General features: G+C 40.9%; 1 protein-coding gene across 2 annotated transcripts in view; it reads right to left on the reverse strand.

The window, feature by feature from the left end:
• LOC122821683 (adenylate cyclase type 9-like) overlaps positions 1-19,566 on the reverse strand; it is a 36,767-nt gene extending 17,201 nt beyond the window's left edge. For both annotated transcript variants that reach the window (XM_044099803.1, XM_044099802.1), the window contains exon 1: positions 16,210-19,566. In XM_044099803.1, the coding sequence (XP_043955738.1) occupies positions 16,210-18,022 (1,813 nt within the window). In that variant the 5' untranslated portion in view covers positions 18,023-19,566. The remainder of the gene's footprint in view (positions 1-16,209) is intronic.
• Between the last annotated feature and the right edge of the window lie 384 nt (positions 19,567-19,950).

The following is a 19,950-nucleotide window of genomic DNA, read 5'->3' on the forward strand; positions in this document are numbered from 1 at the left end:
ACTGGCAGGCTCCGAGCATTACGGGACGTGAAGTGTCCTGTCGTGTGCTATCAGCAGACTGGGAACAGTAAATAACCTTTCCCCGTGAGAGCCCAGTAACATTATCTCCATCTCTTGAACCCTTTTGTTCCGAACAGATGAGTGCAAAATGAGAAGAGCCTTTTGTAAACAAATATATTACTACCTTACACGGCCACAACCTCGTGAAACAAATGTCCCAGAGCCCTCTCTGCATGATGCAAAGAAAGAATCAAACAAACACAATAAAAGATGGACGCACACACAGATGCATAGCAAAGTGGTCGTTTTAGACACTTAAACGCACCCATCCACAGGTCTGAGCAAAGAGAAGGGCAATTAAATGACAGCCCTGCATGATGGCACACTTATAAATGCTCTTTATGTAAAAATGAAGGCCGAAGCGATGGAAAATGTGACGCACACTAGGCTGCCACTAATCTCACATTTTTAAAACGGGTGATGAGGCTCACTGCCCTGGGTGTCATTCCATCAGAGGGCAGCACTGGAAATCCAGAAAGAAGACGTTCCTAGCTTTGCCCAAATCTAGTTTTCAATTGCTCACTTGCAAGTTGAATAAACAGGAAATGGTCGGAGTTTTGAATTTAGAGTGTAGTACTACAGAAGGTCAATGATGCTGAAGTTTGAAGTTGGTACATTATTGTAGATTTATATTAATTGCAAAACTTAAAAGCTCTATTTATGTCTTTGATTTTTTTCCCCCAAACAAATCTTGGCTACATTTGATCTCCCCTAGGTACAAACGACGGGTTTCAGGAGAGTATAACCTGGGCATTGTTCATGCAAGGTCTCCAAGCACCTGCTAATGTTCTCTCTCTTTTTCTTGAATCACTTTTATTGTCATCAGATTTTAGATTTATGTAGATACAAACTTTTATTTCCATCATTACGACACTTTTTTTTTAAAAGTCAGTGTTTTCATGGCATCTGAATGTTACTGCCCTGCCTCTTTAAATGAAAGCTGCCAACAGATGTTTGCTGCATCTGAGAAGAGACACATAAAACAAATTTGAATAAGGCTTACTGTTAAATTAAGACATCCAAAAAAATCTTTAAAACTATAAACCGTACATTAAATAATGATTATTAAATACTTTAAAAGCAACCCTGTCTTATTTAGTGTAACAATTTCGTGCTTGAAGCAATTTTATTCATGAAATAGTTATGGTTAAAAATGTACACATGCACACACACACCATCACCATCCCCCAGAGTGGCTTATTAAAAAAGAGGAGAACAGAGGGCAACAAAGAGAAAAAGAAGGTTTGGCAGACATGCTTGCTTTGGCACACAGCCACACGAACACAAACACATTGTGGGTCTGATCTCCTCATAATGACAGGTTTGCCTTTCAGGGCCAGGTATCGGAGCAGGAGGGCAGCAGAGCAGGTGGCGCACAGAAACTTGCACTGCTACGCCGAGCAGATCTCTGTGCCATTTGGCGCGTCAGCAAGAACCCTTCCTCCTTCTCATATCACACATTCTCAGTCCAAGGATATACTGTACGCCTTGTTCCCGTTGATGGGGAGAGGGAAGGAGGGGAAGAAGAAGAAGAAGAAAAAAAAAAGAGTGAAAATTTGTCCAACATCAGAAGCTGTTCAAGAGGAACTATTACTGTGGAATGGTGTACAGGGGACATAAAGGATAGAAAATATGCTCAAAAAAGATTTGAGGGCCAGTTACATTAGAGGCATAAATAGGAGTCATCATGCAGTTGTGAATTGACAAAGGAATATATAAAGCCTGTCAGAAATGATTATTGCCACACATAGCAGGCATTCATAAGTTATAACAGTGAAACCCTCAAGAGCCAAGCATGAGGTTGGGGTTGGGGGAGGTGTTCTGTGAAGATGACCTTCCTCTTTGGAGTCGAACAATTCTGCTGATCCCGTTTCTGACGGGGCTTTTTAAAGGACATCCAATGATGTGAGCAGAATTATTTACAATGTTAAAATGAAGGGAAAACAGTGTTTTCTATCAGAAACGTTCCGTTCCCATGCTCAGCAGCATACTGTAGAAAATGTTTCCGGAATTAACTGGAATTTTTTTCCTCGCTTGAAATGTCAAGATTCAGGGGACGGTGGAATTATATCCACAAATTTGTGTTCTCCACAGAATCGTAGAGAACACAATAAACCGAGGTTTTATCGACATAATCTTTCACCTGCACTGTGAATCTCTGCAGCAACTCTATACAAGGGGTCTCTCAGCGACTTCTTGCCCAGCTTTTTAGTTCAAGTGGAAGGACATGATTAAGAAATAGGCGACTTCCATAGATTGTATACTTTATTTAAGATTACTTAAATAATGGGGTAGAATATAAATGCACAACACTTTTCCAATTTAAGAAATTTAAAAAAAATATAACTAGGAAAACGTTTTAATAATGACTCGTTTCTGTAATGATTCACTAGGGGGACCAAGAAAATCAGCCACGACAAAGGAGTGAGCAGAAATTCTGATATTTATTAAACGGCAGCTCAAACTGGGCACACAGGATCGTCAGCTGTAGCACTGGGATGGGGGTGGGGGGGCGGAGAGATCGGTGACTGTAGAAATAGCAAGAAGGGATCTGTTAGTGTGTAGGAAGGGAACACTAACCTGGCTTGACAAAAAGGTACTGGCGTGATCAGCTGAGGGACGAGGAGGAGAGCAGATGCTGCACAGACGCAGGGCACAGGAGGAAGTACCTGGGGAGGGAAAGCGCTGATGCAGGGCAGTGTACTAACTCTGTGAAGCAGCAGAAGTCCAGCAGAAGTAACAAATCCTGATCCAAATTCTTAGTCAGCTGGGCTGAGGTCATGCACAAAGGGGCAGAGAGCAGAATCCGTGTGAGTGGGCGTGAGCGGTGTAACCAAAACAGGCGTGGGTCGAGATCCAGATGGGCAAACAGCAATAGTCCCACAAGGGCGAGGCAAAAGGGGCAAATCCGAGGAAGAAGAGCATGGTTGCAACGAAAGTGTAGCTGAAAGTGTTCGATAATCTGGCAGAGTGGTTGTGACTGAGAAAGAAAATCAGGGAGGGACACAGGTGCAGGGAATAACGAAAATGAAGGACGTGACATGGATTGGCTCAAAAAAACAAAAACAAAAAAAAAAAACAACACAGAGCGCCATGTGAACATCACAGTTTCTTTCAATTTACCTGTTGCTGGCTCTCTCCATAGGTCCCAATGACATACATCAAAGTGTCTGTTTGTAACATAATGAGATGTAAAATAGCTCAATAGATATGAATGCATCTATAGGGCACTGTACATCCTGTTAGCTCCATTTACCCACTGATAGCTACAAGAATCCAATAAAAATTAATCCTACTTTTCTGTGGGAGCCCACTTTTATTCTTTGGTTTTACAATTCAGATCAGGAGGTAATTAAAAAATGTGTTATAAATAATAGAGAAACATCTAGCAAGATAAAGTTGGGAATCACCTCAGTAGATACTTGACAGAGTTACTCTATGTATTACAGGCAGTCTGAGCCAGGGGTTACAACCAACACCACACCTAATGTGTCTGTCAAACATAGGCACGGGTAATTCAACAAAATTTCTTCTCAAACACCCTAGATAACCTGCAGCAACACCTGGGATAATTTACACAACCCTCTGAGTTGATAAGAGACAGGAGGTGTTACACACCACCTGGCCTTTCTCAGCCTGACCTTTCCCAGTGTAGCACAAAAACACTGTCCTAATCTGAGAATAGTGCCCTACTTTGTCACACAAGCGCACAGCCCTCACACAACACACCATCCTGAGATTTCCCTTCCTTCCTTTTCCCGTTGCAATCAACAGAAACATATCAATATCCTTCCCCTCTTTATGTCTGTGTTCTGAACAGAGGTGGACGCGAGGTTAAACGTTCATATTAGGGGCGTGCATTTTTCCTGGCTCCAGGCCGGCTCCAACAGAGAGCAGTCAAGAAAAAAAAAAAAAAAAAGGAAAACTCTCGACATCTCTTCAGCGCGTTTAACTCTCACTTGGCTGCTCCTGTCTCCGACACGCCGCGTTCTTTTTGTATTCTGTGCCTGTTATCCCTCCATCCTCGCCAGTCTGTGGCTGTCATACTCTGTTGGCTGAACAATAGATACAGTTGAAATCCCTCCAAAATCTTTGACATCCTCACTTTCTGTTGCTCAGTGGCCTGCATTCACTCTTCGTTTTGTCAGCTTTGCTCAGTCTCAGTGCCCTCCACTTTCTCTTCTTCTCCCTCTTGCTTCCCATCCATCTGCAGTCTGACTATCGCCTGTGTTCCTTTGTGTCCAAGCCCATATCCGTTTGCTTCAGCAGCACATCAGCACAGAGAGTTCTTATTTCCATAGAATTGCTACAGCTGACATCATCTGAAGAGCTATTCCTCATTTTCCTTCTCGTCGTCTTTTTATTTTGCATTCTTTCCTCGCCCGTGTACTCACCGTATCCTGAATGTTAACATCCTCCTACATCGCTTTGCTCCCTCTCATAGCGGTGACCATATGGCCAGATTGGCCATACAGCACATCTGTGCAGCAGACAGGTCCACACTGCAGAGATCATTGATGCTTCTGAAGGAAAACATTTTTTTTGTTTTGCTTCTAGCTGATTTTTAGTAATTAAGATGATTTATTTCTAATTTTGCCTTCAAATAATGTACACATTTGACCAAAATTATTTCTTCTGCTAGCAGATCTATGTTTACATTCATCTTTTAACTTGCCCAACAGCACTCTTCCGACTGGAAAGGGTCAGAAGAGTATGATGCTAATATGTAAGAGATTTCACAAGAAAAAAAGAAAAAAAAGGCAAACGGCATGTTCAAAAATATCAATATGCAAAGTAAACTGTGGGAAAACAGTATCCTTATTAAAATCACTAAAAAAAAAAAGAAATGAACTCAGTGAGAAGCTGCAGGAAGGGCCATAAAAGTGTCTAAGTACCAGTGGCTACCGTACAAAGTACTATACTTAATAAAAATAACATTATAAGCTTAGGCATCAGGAAAAAAATTTAAGCATTGTTGACCTCCCGCCCCCCCCACACACAGAGAACTTCACATTTACTTGAAATGGTTGAAATATCTCAGCCTGAGATCATATCGATGTGCAGCTGCGAGCAGCGCTACCCTATTGATTTAACAGTGACCAGAGATGTGAGAGTGGGAAAATGATCAAAGCGCACAGCAAAGTAAGACAAAGCTCCTTTCAACCTCTGATTCACCACCTGCCCCTGGTTTTCTGCTCTAATAATAACGCATTCTGAGTGATGGCATCTCTTCAATGGGGGGCTGATGAGGAAAATGTCCTGGATCCTCTGCAATAAATGAGGATCTTAATTATCTCAGCGTCCAGTCTGAACAAGGGATAAGTTATGTATACTGTCTTTATGTCGAGGTGCCTTGCACTCCTAAAGAAGAAGAGTCGACGGGTTCAAAGTGACTCATGGATTAGTAAGAAGGGCAGAAACAATCTGATACCAGGCCTGCTCAGAAACATTCCTGTAATGTTGCATTGTTGATGATGGTGCAGTTTGAAAACAGCAGAGGCAGCACTTCGACACAGTTACTCAATGAGCGAGACAGAAGCAGAGAGAGAAAAGTAGACAGAGCAAAGAAAAAGGAGAAGATGGACAACTATAGAGTGATAAAAGGACAGGGAGTCACCTCTGCAGGGAATATATCAAGTACTTAGCACTCTGACAGACCAAGTCAGGAGTGGCCTTTAGGACTGCCAGCATGGAAGATTCCTATAGCTATGGAGTCTAGATGGAGGAGCAGCTGACAGCTAGTGAGACACAGAAGGGACGTGCAGATGGAGAAGAAACAAGGACATCATCTATATAACCACAGTCTGTTCTCAGTCAAATTAAACTGAGTAGTTTTAGATTCTTTTGTCACACATTAAGTCATGGCACCATCCAATGTACAGGTACTCCTCTTTTCAGAAGCATTTTTAGAGATATTTTGACCATTTTAAAGAAGCACAATGACGCACTAATCTACATCATCTCTTCTCTCTACAGACACGCATAGAAGCACAAAGGCAAGGAATAGAATAAAAACTACAATATCATTTTTACTCTCATATATTTACATTTTTACTGACTCAAGCTCAGTACTGACTGTTAACAATTCCTCTTTCTGCTTCATCTCACTGCAAGTCATGCAATAAATTGGTGTGGGTTGTAAAAAAAACAACACATTAAACGCTGATTAAGTAACGGACAGTCAGAGCTGGTTACAACACAGTTCCTTGTAGGGATTAAACGCATTAGAGAACCAGCTACTACTATAGCATTAAAGGCAAACTCCCTTCTGAAAATCTTCAATTTGGGGTTTCTTTTTTAACATAAAATTGAAAAACAAGAAAAACAGATGCCAACACAAGTTACTGTAATTCTTGCTATCCTTCAAAAAGACAAAGATGCTGTGAGCAGGAAGAGTCTCCTGTAGCTTTCTGTTTTACAGCGATTCTGAAGAAACCTCTGACCAAAGACTGCTGTTTTAAGACAGTCTTATAAAGTCGATGCTCAGGATTGTCTTTAATGGTTTTCATTTTTACAAGAATCCTTCTTTGCAGCATAATCTCAGCGGAACAGAACAGACCCAGCCTGTTGCTACAACAGATGGTGGCAGAAGACACTGTACTCTCCGCAACAGATTAATAGAAGATACGCAGCTTCTTACTGCAAACACTAAAGGATCTTAGCTCCCTCAACATGTATGCTCTGATGTATATAGTGAACAGGAATGGTAAAAGTACATTCCCCTGTGGGTTTTCTGTGTAGCTGACTACATGGTTGGACATGAAACCTTTTATTCTTTTATTATTTTATTTATTCTGTTTGTCAGGTAGTCATTGCTTCAGGCAATTGTTGGTGCATCTACCTGTGTCTTCTGACAGTAAATCAGGCTAATTCTGCTTTTTTGCAATTTTTTTCCACACATCGATATTATGCAATCAGGCCCCATTGTTAAATACTCCACATCTTACGTTTCACCCAGTGAGTAAAATGCCATGAGGGAGTTTGATTAATGGTGACTGAACTGCTAATTTGTCTCCATCATCTTCTAATGTTCTTCCTTTAAAACAGCAACTAAAGACTTAACTGTGAGCAAATAAGACTGAATATGTAGGTTGTGCATTTAGAACTTAAAAGAAATATGCAGCATCAAAAATTAACTTGACCTCCTTAGAGTTGCATATCCATCCTCCACAGAGGTTCCCTTTCTGACAGGCTGAATGCTCCACTGACCTACATATAAAATCATCTATGGATCAATTCACAGCTTTAGCAATCCAGTGTTTAATCTTTTCGCGTGCCATACATGAATGAATAATGCACCATCAAAGCTGACAAGCTGCTAAAAGGATGTAAAAGCTTGTCTGAGGAAGATATAAAAAATTCAGAAGGCAGTCAAGTACAACTGTAAATGTCATTGTGATATTTTATAAAGTGTTAAGAAAATAAAGACCTATTTAGAGAAAAAAGGCTTGTGGTATTTTAGTGCCAGTTCTGCCAGCCACAAAATCAGAGTTTGCTTTGAATGGGTTGAAAGAATATGGTTTGGCGTTGCTCAAATCCACCAGCTCTGAAGAATGACCTGCTGGTCGAATACTGGAAAGAAACTAAAAAGTACATATTCTTAGATGCACTTTTCTAATAGCTAGCAAAAAGAATATATCTAATAGAAGTTTGTCTTAAAAGCAAACTATCTTTGGTTTAAATGCAAGGACATGGTATTCAATTTAAATGCCCTGATGTGAAAAGTTTTAATTAATTGAGAAATATTTAAAATTATTCCAAGTTGGACCAAGTTGACATCATAATTTCATGCTCATATTCTGTTTGGCAACACAAACTAAGTAAGATTTGCATTTTTGTATAGCTTCTGTTTAAAGTAAAAAAAAAAATGAAATGCGTAGGTCAGATTTTAAAGAAAATCACAAATCAATATGGACCAATAAGAACCTGATTAGTACATTCTGATATGCATCTGCAACAGCAAAACGGAACAAAAAAAAGTACAAGACCACAAAAAAAAAATCACAAACTGTCTACGAAACTTGCAATATTTAACTAGATTTGTGGAAAACGTTACCACATCTCTTATAAACCACAGACAGTGAGTTAAGAAAATAATGCAACTACAAGGAAAAAGAACCAGAAACAAGTGGTCAATCGAAAAGTGAATTGCTCAAACATTTTTAGAAGTAACACAGGAAGGGTGTGTGAGTCCAGCATGTCAGAGTGTTTCCTTGTTCTGAGACTTGAGAGTTTAAAATGGCATAATTCAATTTTGCATAGTAAACCATCAATAATGAAGCAGTTAGCAGTAGTTTATTTATAGCGCAAGCAAAAATGCACAGGCAATCATTAAGGAAAGTCATTTCCAAATTGTGTCATCAATCCATGCAGTACAAGTGCAGCAGCAGCAGCAGCAGCGGGGTTCAGCAGGCACCGGCAGCCCTTCATCTTCACTCATTCATAATTCACACCGCTATTTATCACATGCTCGCTCCCCGCTGAGCACAGGGACGAGTCCGTGCAGCCACAGACGGGGTGTGACTGCTTGTGAAGCCGTCTGCATAAAGACAACTGGAAGGGCAAGAGCAGAATTAGGGGTCTAACACGGAGAGGCGTGGTGGATCGAACAAGAGGTTACAGTGCGTCCCCCCCAACAGTGAGCTCCATCTGTCAATGTCATTAAGGCAAAGTGTGTAACTGTTGAGGACTGCTGGCATTTTCTGCACCCTTGATCACAAAACAGGGGGAAAAAAAGCTTAGATGGCATAAGTGACTCATGAAAGCAATTCATCACCAGAGCTTCCACAACAAAACAAATGCTGAGCCAGAGAAGAGTTAAATGACAAACCACGAACAACGCATTGAGAAAGCAAGAGAAAAACACTCTCCTTACACTTTTTTTTCCAAAGGCTTTTGATGCTTTCAAAGGCATTTCTGCTCCATTTGAAGATGTACATGCTTGGCTGTTTGTTTTAAGACTCAAGAAAAAAGAACAGCCTTTACTTTGCAACAATCTGGAAGTCTGAGATTCAGTCAAATTAAGTCAATTTGGCTTGTTTCTCTCCATCGTAGCACCAGTCCTCCTGTCTAAAAAGAGCCAACTGACCCTCACCTCATTCAATGGCTGGTTGCCATAGCAGTTAGCCTTTGTATGTATGGATGGAATCAATGATTATTTTGCCTCACTATGATATTTAGGGTTTTTTTTTAAATACAGATTTACATGTTCCTCAAATCCTAAGACATACAGTAGGAATCATGGTGGTTTCTATGATGCTGAGCTAACCAGCTCCATGTTTCACAGCTACTTTGAGGTTTTATTCCAGGAATGCTGCATTTGGTTTATGCTAAACACGTCCTCAGCTCCATATAACATCATTTTGGATTCATTTGTCCAAAGACAAAATTATTCCAGAAGTCCTGGTGTTTGTCTATGTTCTATCCGGTATAATTTATTCTGGTCTTTTGTTTAGTTTTCTTTTCTTTTTTTTTTTTGTAAGAAAGCAGTGACGGTCCAAAACTTATTGAAAGCGACAACGGCTTTTTAATGGCCTGTCTGCATCGTCTCATCAGTTCAACAGTGGCTAATGGAGCAGCTAAGATACAGACCTGGAGCGCACATTTCTCTCCTATTTCATCAGGGTAGATGCTACAGCTCATAAATGGATGCCATCAATATTTATGACACAGAAAAAAATGACATGATTCATCACCTAGAACCACATTTACCAAATCAAGCATTGTTACAAGATGTAAGGTGTACAAAACTTTTTTTTTTAAATGTAACTTTGATGAACTATCACTCAGTTGAACAAAATTAGTTTAACAGAAACACCATTGATATAATACAGAAAAGACAACACATATCCTTTACCCCTCAATACATTTCCTTTATTGTGCACGTCTGAAGCAGCGAACAGTACACCTGTGAAGAACTTTGAACATATCCAGGTTTAATATTAATATCCCAACTGAGTGAGTGTGTAATACAGCAGATAATCCTAATGATTTCAGGTATGAAACATCAGCTCTTCCACACATCCCAGCCCTTCAGCAACCTTCCCACAATGCCACGGTGTTTGTGAAGCCTGACAATGCTTCATGATGCCTTGCATCGTAGTTCAGATAAATGATACTGAATTGCTGGCAGCTACAGTTCCATGCTTTGCTGAAGTACAATGCACAGTACAGTCCAACGCAGTGCAGTGTGGTGGGATAACTTTGCTTTCAGGGTAAAGCTGTAATCTACCATGCAGAACCAAGATGCTGTAGCTGGGGATTGGTTGGATATATCACAGTTCAGAGTCTGGTTGGATCCGTCACTCCCCTGACAGATCTGTGGAGTTGCTCCGAGACTCGAGGGAACGCCAACTATGAGTGAATCTACTTAACACTCATTCATTTTACAAAACGCCATCGCAACTGCAGCCACACCATCCCCACACTGTCTCAGTATCTACTTCTCTAACCTCCACTTAGTGCAGTTCATCAACGCCTCTTACCTGTCTACAGCAGAGATGTGTGTGTGGGCATGTGCATATATATATATATATAAATACACACACACACATACAGAGTTGGTTTTAGGAGAGTGGATATAAATGATGCAAAGGGTTTGATTGCCACTGTAGAGAAAGGATGGCTGACTATATATTGGGGTGAAAAAGCCAAACTGTTTAAATTTAGTCAAGGGCAGCAATATGCAGGCAGAGCACGGGCCCAAACACTCCGGCAAATGGTGTCTTGGGAGAAGCGTGATATAGAGGTTTAAATGTATATGGCCTCATTTTACTCCGGAGCTAACTGCCAAGAACATTCACACACTGCTCCTTAGTTCAGACATCCATTGGACTGAAAATCTGTCTCCATCAGAATCATTCAGGGGTTAATCTAATCATCATTTATTGGCCACTGCTTCTTTAAATACAGCTGGAATTACAATAATGTCACCGCTGACTTAGAGAGTCCTTCAAAGGACTTTTACACTAAAGCATTTTAGTGCTACATGCAGAGCCGTGTAAACACTTTTGCTACTTAGAGGTTAAATAGAATCTGACAACGTGGAGGCCATAATATCTCAAAAGTAAAGCGTATTCCCACAATCTAAATGTCAGAACAAATGTGAAATGAAGTACAGTATTTGACATCATCATTTTTAGAAAGGTTATGACGCTATTTCTGAGGCTCTGGGTCTCAAACAAAACATATTTTAGATACTTTTTATAGTCAAAGTTTGTTATATCACCAAACTCCTGACCATCAAATATGTTTCTTTTGAATGAGTTTTGTTAAAACCAAGGACAGAATCTGGGCAAAGTTGATAGATGTCCATCCATCCATTTTCTATACACCCTTTGTCCCTAATGGGTTCGGGAGGGTTGCTGGTGCCTATCCCCAGCTAATGTTCCGGGGTTCACCCTGGACAGGTCGCCAGTCTGTTGCAGGTTGATAGATGTCAAAAAAATAATTTAAAAACGTAACAATGATAAACTGAAAAAAAAAAATAAATAAATCTTTGTGTACTTTTCTAAATAAAGTGCAAAAATAATAAATCTGCATTTGAGAGCTAATCAAAACATCTTCCAAGTACAACTGAGAAACTATATTGCAAAAATAAAATACATTTCAAGAGGGAATCTGTAAGTAATTAATCAATCTTACCACATTAGTATCAGTCCAATATTGATACTGACTTGGTATCAATATTTTAAATCAATCTGCCCATTTCTAGTTTATAGAACATCACTTGAAAATCAGCTAAAATATATGAACTATAATGCTAAGTACAGAAAACACATTGGTGGATTCTCCTGTTTCAAAACAAAATGACACTGTAATGCTTCTAAATTGATCTGCTCAAAATTTTCTTTAACAAAGCTGAAGTAAAATGTAATGCATTCAAACAAACTGTAAATGGAGCTCAGTTCCTTTAACCAAAAAGCATTTACAATACAAACCATCAGCCTGGGAGAAAAGGGAATTGCTACATAGAAAATAAAATACTTGGCTAAAGCTTAACTGGCTTCATTTGCTGTGATCAAGGTCAAATGTTACAGCTGTTACAGTGAGCTTCAGGCATATATTGTACAATTTCCAAAGTGACAGTGCAGCACATGGTAGATGTGTGAAAGTGTCTGCATATGAATTTCCCTGTTTCTTTAATAACAAAGGACAAGAGTTGCATCATCTAAGGCAACATTTGCAAGTATTATCATGATTTAATAAGGTTTGCACAGAAGCTTTAAAAGGTAGAAATCTCACCGCATTATACAAAAACTATCTCACGCTCGCCTAGGCTTCTTTTCTTTTATATCCGACATGAAACACTTTCTCCTTCTTTACCCCATTGTTGCATCATTGTAAATAACCACAGTCATGACAGGCTAATTATAGGCAATCAATATCATTTCCAGTGATAAAATTGTTTTGCTGGGCAGGCGCTCGCTGTGTTCGAGGATCAGAACAACACCGGGTTAGTGTGGGGGAGATATGTTGAGGCAGAATTACTAACATTAATCACTTTAGCCACAGAGATTATCCAGTCTTCCTTAATTAGAAATACTCCTCAGGCCAAAAAAAGAAGATCGTGGTGTGGGAGGAGGTTTTACAGCTGTCCAGTAAGCTTTACTGGGCTGAAGGGAAAGACTGCACACTTTGAAACAACTGGTTACTGAAGATCCTGCTTGATAATTATGCAAATGAGCTGTCACAAGTTCCAATGAATCAAAGCTTTTTGAAGATCATCAAAGTGAGGAAGACTTCATGTGGTTTAATTAATTCCTCCCAACTTCAAACATCAGTCTGGAAGGTTCACAGCATACATACCAAACAGCATAAATCCCAAAAAGCATAAAAAAATATGTCTAAGCCCCTTCAAACCAACAGCTAAGTATGCACAGATACTATAACCCACCCTCGACTAATTTTTCAACTCAACCAAAGAGCTTTGACAATTTTCAAACAGACATGGTTCTCTGCAGGGTGAAACCAAGCAGGAAGTTTTCTTTTTTAAGACAGCAGCAGCTGCCATGTGTGGAAAAGGTTGTGGCATGACTTGACAACTGGAAAAAGCTCAGACTATAAAAGTCCACAGAGTGAGAGAGAGGAAAAAAACAAAACTTTACCAGGATTGTCTGAAGCAAGTTGCAGTGGACTTGAATAACTTGATACCCGAGGGATCATTTCAAAATGTCCATTACAAATACAAATTTGAAAAGTTCTCGTGGAATAAAAGGGTTAAAAAGAAAGGAAAATTTTATATCCCGACACACAATCAGCAAAAAAAAAAAAAAACCTGCCGGAAACGACAGTTGCTTGAAAGAAGAGAACAGTGTTGACTCTTATCTGCAGGAGAATACAGTTAATCTGACATTTCCTCCAGTGTGATAACATTAACCAGGAACCATTACTCTGCATTTAGCACAAAAGAGAAAACAGATGGGTAGTTTCCAAAGGAAATTGAAGTAAATATAGCCAACCTCTCCTGGTAAGAAGAAAAACACAATGCAGAACAATTCTGATGAGAAAAAAAAAAATCATCATCATCATCAAAAAAAAAAAAAATCTAAACTTATTATAGTTGTTGCATTCAGAAGTTACAGAAATACCTTGTCTATTTTGATTCTTCAAAATATTATTTTACAATTTCTTTTACCCAATTTATGTACAGTAGAAATTTAGTTTGCAGGCTTAAGCAATTCTTTTCAGAATAAATAAACTTTGAGACCGGCAACAGGAAACGTAAGCCTGTATGTTTCATATTACCCATTTCAAATAGATTTAGTTTTACCTAGAATAATTTTTAAAGGAATCAGATGTCACCATCAGAATGCCTTGGTGCACTGATACTATTTTGTAGAGCTAGCTGTGGGCATCAAGGATCAGAGCAAATTCACAGGAAGAACTATGAATCTTTGTACACAGTCCTGAAATCAATTAACAACTGTTGACCAATGTTAAATGTTTATAAACTGCAGGAGTAGCCAGGGGAGAAACACCAGAGAAGTAAGAACAGAACATTTCTGAACAGAAAGGCCTGCATAAACACCACTATAAATTAGGGATGTTACAAATCTAAAAAGGCCATGTCTGATAACAATAACATTTGAGATTTAATTAAAAACTACAATTAAAAATAATCTATATGATTAAAAACTTAGTAGCCATAAACTCCAGCAAAGACGCAATGAATATCATTATTATTACTTGGTTTAGTGTTGAAGCTAATACTTTTATAGTTGGCAGCTAAGCAAACATGATAGCATGATTCCTCTCCGTTTTGATGATGTTTAGTGGATGATTGAGCTCCTGCCGTGCAATATTATTTTAAACAGTTCCATCTCATGTTTACAAAAAGTAAAATAAATGCTTTTCATTTCAGGAGCACAGTGAGCAGAACAAGTTGCATGATATTTACCATGAATGGACCAATATAGTTTTCTCAATCTTGCATTAAAAAAAAATATTTTTTAAAAAAAAAGCTTTTTTATTTATTTTTTGCTTTGTGCAAAAAAAAAAACTGACTGTACACCAAAAGTGTCAATTTGACAGAGAGACTAGTTTGGCACTCCATTTTCAACCACTCATCATTAGATCCTAGGCTGAAACTTGGGATCAGATCAGGACATCCATCAACAGAAACAATGTTGTACAATACGGCACCATGTGCACCATAGCTAAGACCACCTTACAGTCAGTTGCTGAACCATAGGCCTCCAATCGGAGCCCAGAGAGCAACAGGACACAGCTGTAGCCTTCAACTTACCACATGTGGTTAACTTTTACACAATGTGCAGAAACAAAACTGTCCCTTTAGTCCGTAGTAACTGGAGCCAGTAACATAACACACTAACTCAAAAACAAGGACATCAAAAATACATAAAGAGTCAGCTGCACAGAGATCCATATCTTTGACAAAACAATTTTGGAGGTAGAGGTAAGCTACAAGGAGCACAGCCAGATGGGACACTGCAAAGTTACGAAAATGATTTGCACAGACTGAGCCAGACAGCAAAAGATTTTTACAGCCCTGGCGAACAACCACCTCCTGACAGCCAGTTTTCTCATTGGCAGAGAAAACCTACAGGGAGTGAATAAATCCTCAGAGGGAAGCTAAATAAATGATGAAGGCAAAAAAAAAAGAAGAAGAAGAAGAAGAAGTCAGGAATAAAAGGAGGAGACAGATGACAAGGAGGGGGTGAATACACTACAGGTAACACATTAATCCTGGAGAGGAAAGAAAGGAGCTAGACCAAGGATGGAAGTGACTAATGTGAGAGTTGGGGAGGAAACACATTCATAAATCACTGCTGCTCTCTAGTAAACAATATCCAATTCACTCAGTCGTGTTTCTTTCCTAGAAACTGATAGGACTTCAAGGGAAATTGATTCCATCTACAACGAGTCAAATGGTTATTTAGATGAATTTAGAATTTATGTACCCCAAATTATTAATGTGCACACATGAATTGCTAATGTGCGTAAATGGTAGGTTAGTTTAAATGCCTATGGAAAATCCAGGTACCACAGCGAAACAAAAATGATTACGGCCCCTAATTTAAAAAGAGCAAATGAAGACCACCTGAAACACCTTTCGTCAGACGCCGTCTCTTCCCTCGCGATTAGCGATAATGGATCAGCAAGCTTTAAAGGATGAAAGGAGCCATTAAGCCCTCATTTGGCAGCACTGAGGTGATTTGCATAGATGTATAAAATAAAACCCCTGCAGTGAAGCAGCTTGAAGGTGGAATAATGACAAAGGTAGATGGATAAGAAAGGGACTGCAGGAAAATCTCTATTGGGATAGGGGTTTAGATTCAAAGCAATCCTTCAGGGTCAGGGAAAGGTTAAAACGGGACACTCTGAGGACGTTTGAACAGGAGCGTAACTGAGCAAGAGAACAAAGAGTGAGCTGCGAGGGTTGGGGAAAAGATGGCGTCTGAATGTGATACAATCTCGTAGTCTAAACATCACAGAAAGGGCAGATAAACTCAAACCTTTGACAGAAGATTAGTGCAGGGTACAAAGCATCTACTAATGTTTCCTGCTTTAGTAGAGGAAATATTCATATATTTGTATGGTTAGAATTTGCAAACAATTGAGCTTGTTGGTTTATAGTATTGTAAAAATCTGTGACAGCCAGTAAAAAATAAATAAATAAATACTAACCTTTGAGTTGATCAGCCACCACACTCTGTCCGATCCTTTCATTGACCTGTCCATCTTCATGCTGGTATCGGTCATCCAGGAAGTCAAAAGTGGCTTGCGAAAGGTGGACTTTTCCAGCAACACCCAACTGCTCCATCAGATTAGCCAGATTGACATCGTTTGACCAAACATCAAACTTGAAGCGCTTCATCCCCAGGATACCGCACAGCACGGTACCAGTGTGGACGCCCACCCTCATGTTTACCATCTCCCTCTTCTCCTGACAGAACTGCTCAATAGCCTGAATCATCCCCAGGCCCATTTCTACGCAGCAATAGGCATGGTCTGGTCTAGGTTCCGGACAGCCAGCTACGCAATAGTAACAGTCTCCCAGAGTGCTGATCTTCTCGCAGCCGGTGAGCTCACAAAGTCTGTCAAAACGTCCAAACAAGTCATTTAGAAGCCCAACAAGGGCATGAGCAGATTTGTTGGCAGACATTTTGGTAAAGCCGACAATATCTGCAAAGAGGATGCTGACAGGGTCCATTCGTTTCATGTTGAAGGGTCTGAAGATGATCTGGCCTCGAGGAATTGAGGTTTTCTTGCGTTTGTTGTTCTTTGGGCTGGAAATGGCTGCAGCTGCACCACTGGTGGAGTAACGTTTACCACAATTATCGCCAATCTCTTCATCACCTTGCTTCATCAACTCATCTGCCACAATTCTTGGCATCACTGAGTGGATCATCCTCTCTTTCAGGGCTTTTTCTACCTCCAGATCTTTTCCGTGCATAATAGCCTGTCCAACTTTAAGAAAGGTGCTGCGCGAGCGCACTTCAGACATAACGAACAAATGGATGCCAATTGCATGAGCGCAGAGATGAAGCAGGGCTTTGGCTGGACCCAACCAACTGAACATCTCCAGCTCTGATGAAAAAGCCCAGCTCCAGTTCCCTCCTGCCTGAGTTGGAAGTAAACAGCCCAGGGTCTCAAATAAGACAGAGTACAACAACCCAAGCATGAGAGACGCATAAAGTCGAACATGTAGTACACTGTACAGCAATAGCAGAACCTCAATACAGAGAGAGAAAGTGCCCACAGGAGAAAGGCAAGGGAACTTATTAGAACCCCTAACGAGATTGTCGTTGGACGTGTTGTATATGGGTCCCATGCCACTGAATTCTTCCTGATCTAAATCAGGTGACATGCCATTTGGGTTCCTGAATCCTAATGTCTGAATCTGAGGGGTCAGGGTCAATATGAAGGTTACAAGGATAAGCAGCAGAGATGCTTGGTTGTAGCAGCGGGAATAAAGCCTGGTGAAAGTCATTAGGAAGAGAAGAAGGCAGAAGATGAGGAAGGAAGCAGTAGGGAGGAGAAAAATAACTATGTCACAGCAGGAAGGATGGGCAGCAAAATACAACCCCCAGAGGAAACTGGCAGCCACCAGATAAAAGAGCACATAGCGGAAGCGCCGCCGGGTCTGAGGGAAACATCGCTCTCTACAGGCCTCCTCCAAAATAGACGAGTCAAACTTTGGGTCCCAGAAGTGACCTGCTGACCTCTCGAATAGCTGGGGCATCCCTTTATGAGCGCGGAAACTCTTCACCACGGGCCTCCTCACCCCAGACTCCCCAGAGCTGCAGCTAGAAGATATGCTGTACTTGCAGTGCTTGGTGGCCCCGATGAAGCCTCCCCCGATGGAGCCCAGCGGCCCTCCTCCGTGCCTGTGCTTGACACTGCTGCCAATTCGCACCGAGACGCCTCCGTCTCCGCTCGAGTCACAGCTCACTTCTGTGTTGTGTGGCAGCAGTTTCTGATGCTGGGGAGATGCCATGTTGTCTATTGCTCTATTCTAAATGAAAACAACTATTAGAAGGCACAGTTAATCGTGACAAATATCTAGGCAGAGAGGTAAGGCAAAGCATGTGGACACAGTAGAAGGAAATGAGTTCAGTGCTCTGGTTGCAGCAAAACCAGAAGACTATTGAAAGTTTTTGAGTAGTTCATTATTGCCCCTCTTGACGTCAATTGCTGCATTCCTCTACATTCCCGTCTGTTTAGACGCACTTGAGACTGCAAGGTTCATTCGCTGCCTGCTCTGTTCCACTCCAAGCAGCCCAGAGATTGCTCCCGTCATTGGAAAATATTACATAAAACTATAAATCTATTCCAAAAGTAAAGGTTAGGAGCAGGAAGTGGCTTAGAAAACTATGAAAGCATAATTGAGAGTTTTTTTTAAAAGAGCTTTCTTTAGGCAACACACCGAGTACTTCAAATAACTAGTCCACATTCCGTCTTTAGCCCCCTCTCCCTCAAGTTGTCTATGTAAAGCAATACTTCCTGTAAAAGACCATGTTTTGTTTACAGGACGGGGCAAAAGTTCACGCAAAGTAACTCGTCCGCAGAGTTACGGGTTCTCATTTTACTAGTTGTGATCAAAAAGACGGTCGACTTTTCCCACACCTGAGGCGACGTGAGCGCAGAAATACACACCAAAAGCTCTTAAATGCATGCCACATGCTTTATGCTGCAGGGCCTAATCCCAAATGTTCTCACACATGAGCCCCGTGTTTTCCTGCCTTCCCACTCCAGTGTCTCCGCCGCTGCTCCGTATCCAAACTCACAGGGGATTCTGCACGAGCTGCTCTTGCAGAAGTCCAGGCGCGTGTGGAGGAAACGACCAATAGGAATGTTTGGATTCTTTTGCAAAAGCGTGTCTGTGGGTGACTCCTGCCCAAACACGCTGCTTAAGCACATTCACTGAGCACTTTTTTTTTTTTTTGCGTTTGTATAATCCCACCGCATGTCACTAGTCCTCCGTGACAGAAAGAAAAATCTCTATATGTAGTCCAAATATCCGGAGCGCAGGGAGTCCACCTGGCAGCTGCGAGGGTGAAAATAAAACTGTAGCCTTGAGCGGAGTGCAGGACTATTTCCTTTTGTCTGAAGTTTCCCTGTAAAAGCTGGGTCACCCTTTGCGAACGCAAGACGACAAAAAGCCCACAGAGACCGAGTGGAGCTAATTAAAAAGGTCCCCACCTCCGCTCCCTTTCCACACCTCAGCCCCACAGGTTAAAAAGCAGAGCCCCGCCTCGATCCAACCACTTTAATTGAATCAGACAAGGGATGGTGTTTTCATACAGCTCTAAATGATTCCACTTTACCCCGAGACTAAAACGATATCAGAGCCTTTCTTTGAATCCCTCTGTAGAGTCCACATTGCGACGAGAATTTCTTCTCTCGGGGTTATCTGGCCATGTTTGACACGATGGAGCAGCTGAAACGACTGTGTGGTGGGATCAGAGAGGCAGCAGCCGCCACCATCTTCAGAGCGCTGACAGCCGCGACCACGGAGCGACGGCGTGTGTGCGTGTGTGTGTGAGAGAGAGAGAAACAAGCAGGGAGAAATTTACCTCAGGATGGAACAACAACCACTTCCGCTTTTTTCTTTAGCAATAAAACTGTCATCTGTGCATATCATTTCCCAACTTTCTCCCGACAACCTTTGAATCCTGAGGTTTGGCGGATGGCTTTTGCATTTTATGTGAATGACCAACAATCAAATTAGTGTAGTTATGCATGGTGCAAATTTATTTATAAATAAAAAAAAGTGGCATACGTTTTTGTTAACCCCCCCTCCCCCCGAACCCTTTGTTGCAATAACAAAATGCGCATCTTTTTCTTTATCTGTTTGTCTCTCAAAACGTTGCATTTTTGAGACATTGGTTGCCTGACAGATAACTGAGTGCCATACAGCAACTT

Source organism: Gambusia affinis, linkage group LG19, assembly GCF_019740435.1.
Source record: "Gambusia affinis linkage group LG19, SWU_Gaff_1.0, whole genome shotgun sequence".
In the NCBI taxonomy this organism is placed as follows: Eukaryota; Metazoa; Chordata; class Actinopteri; order Cyprinodontiformes; family Poeciliidae; genus Gambusia; species Gambusia affinis.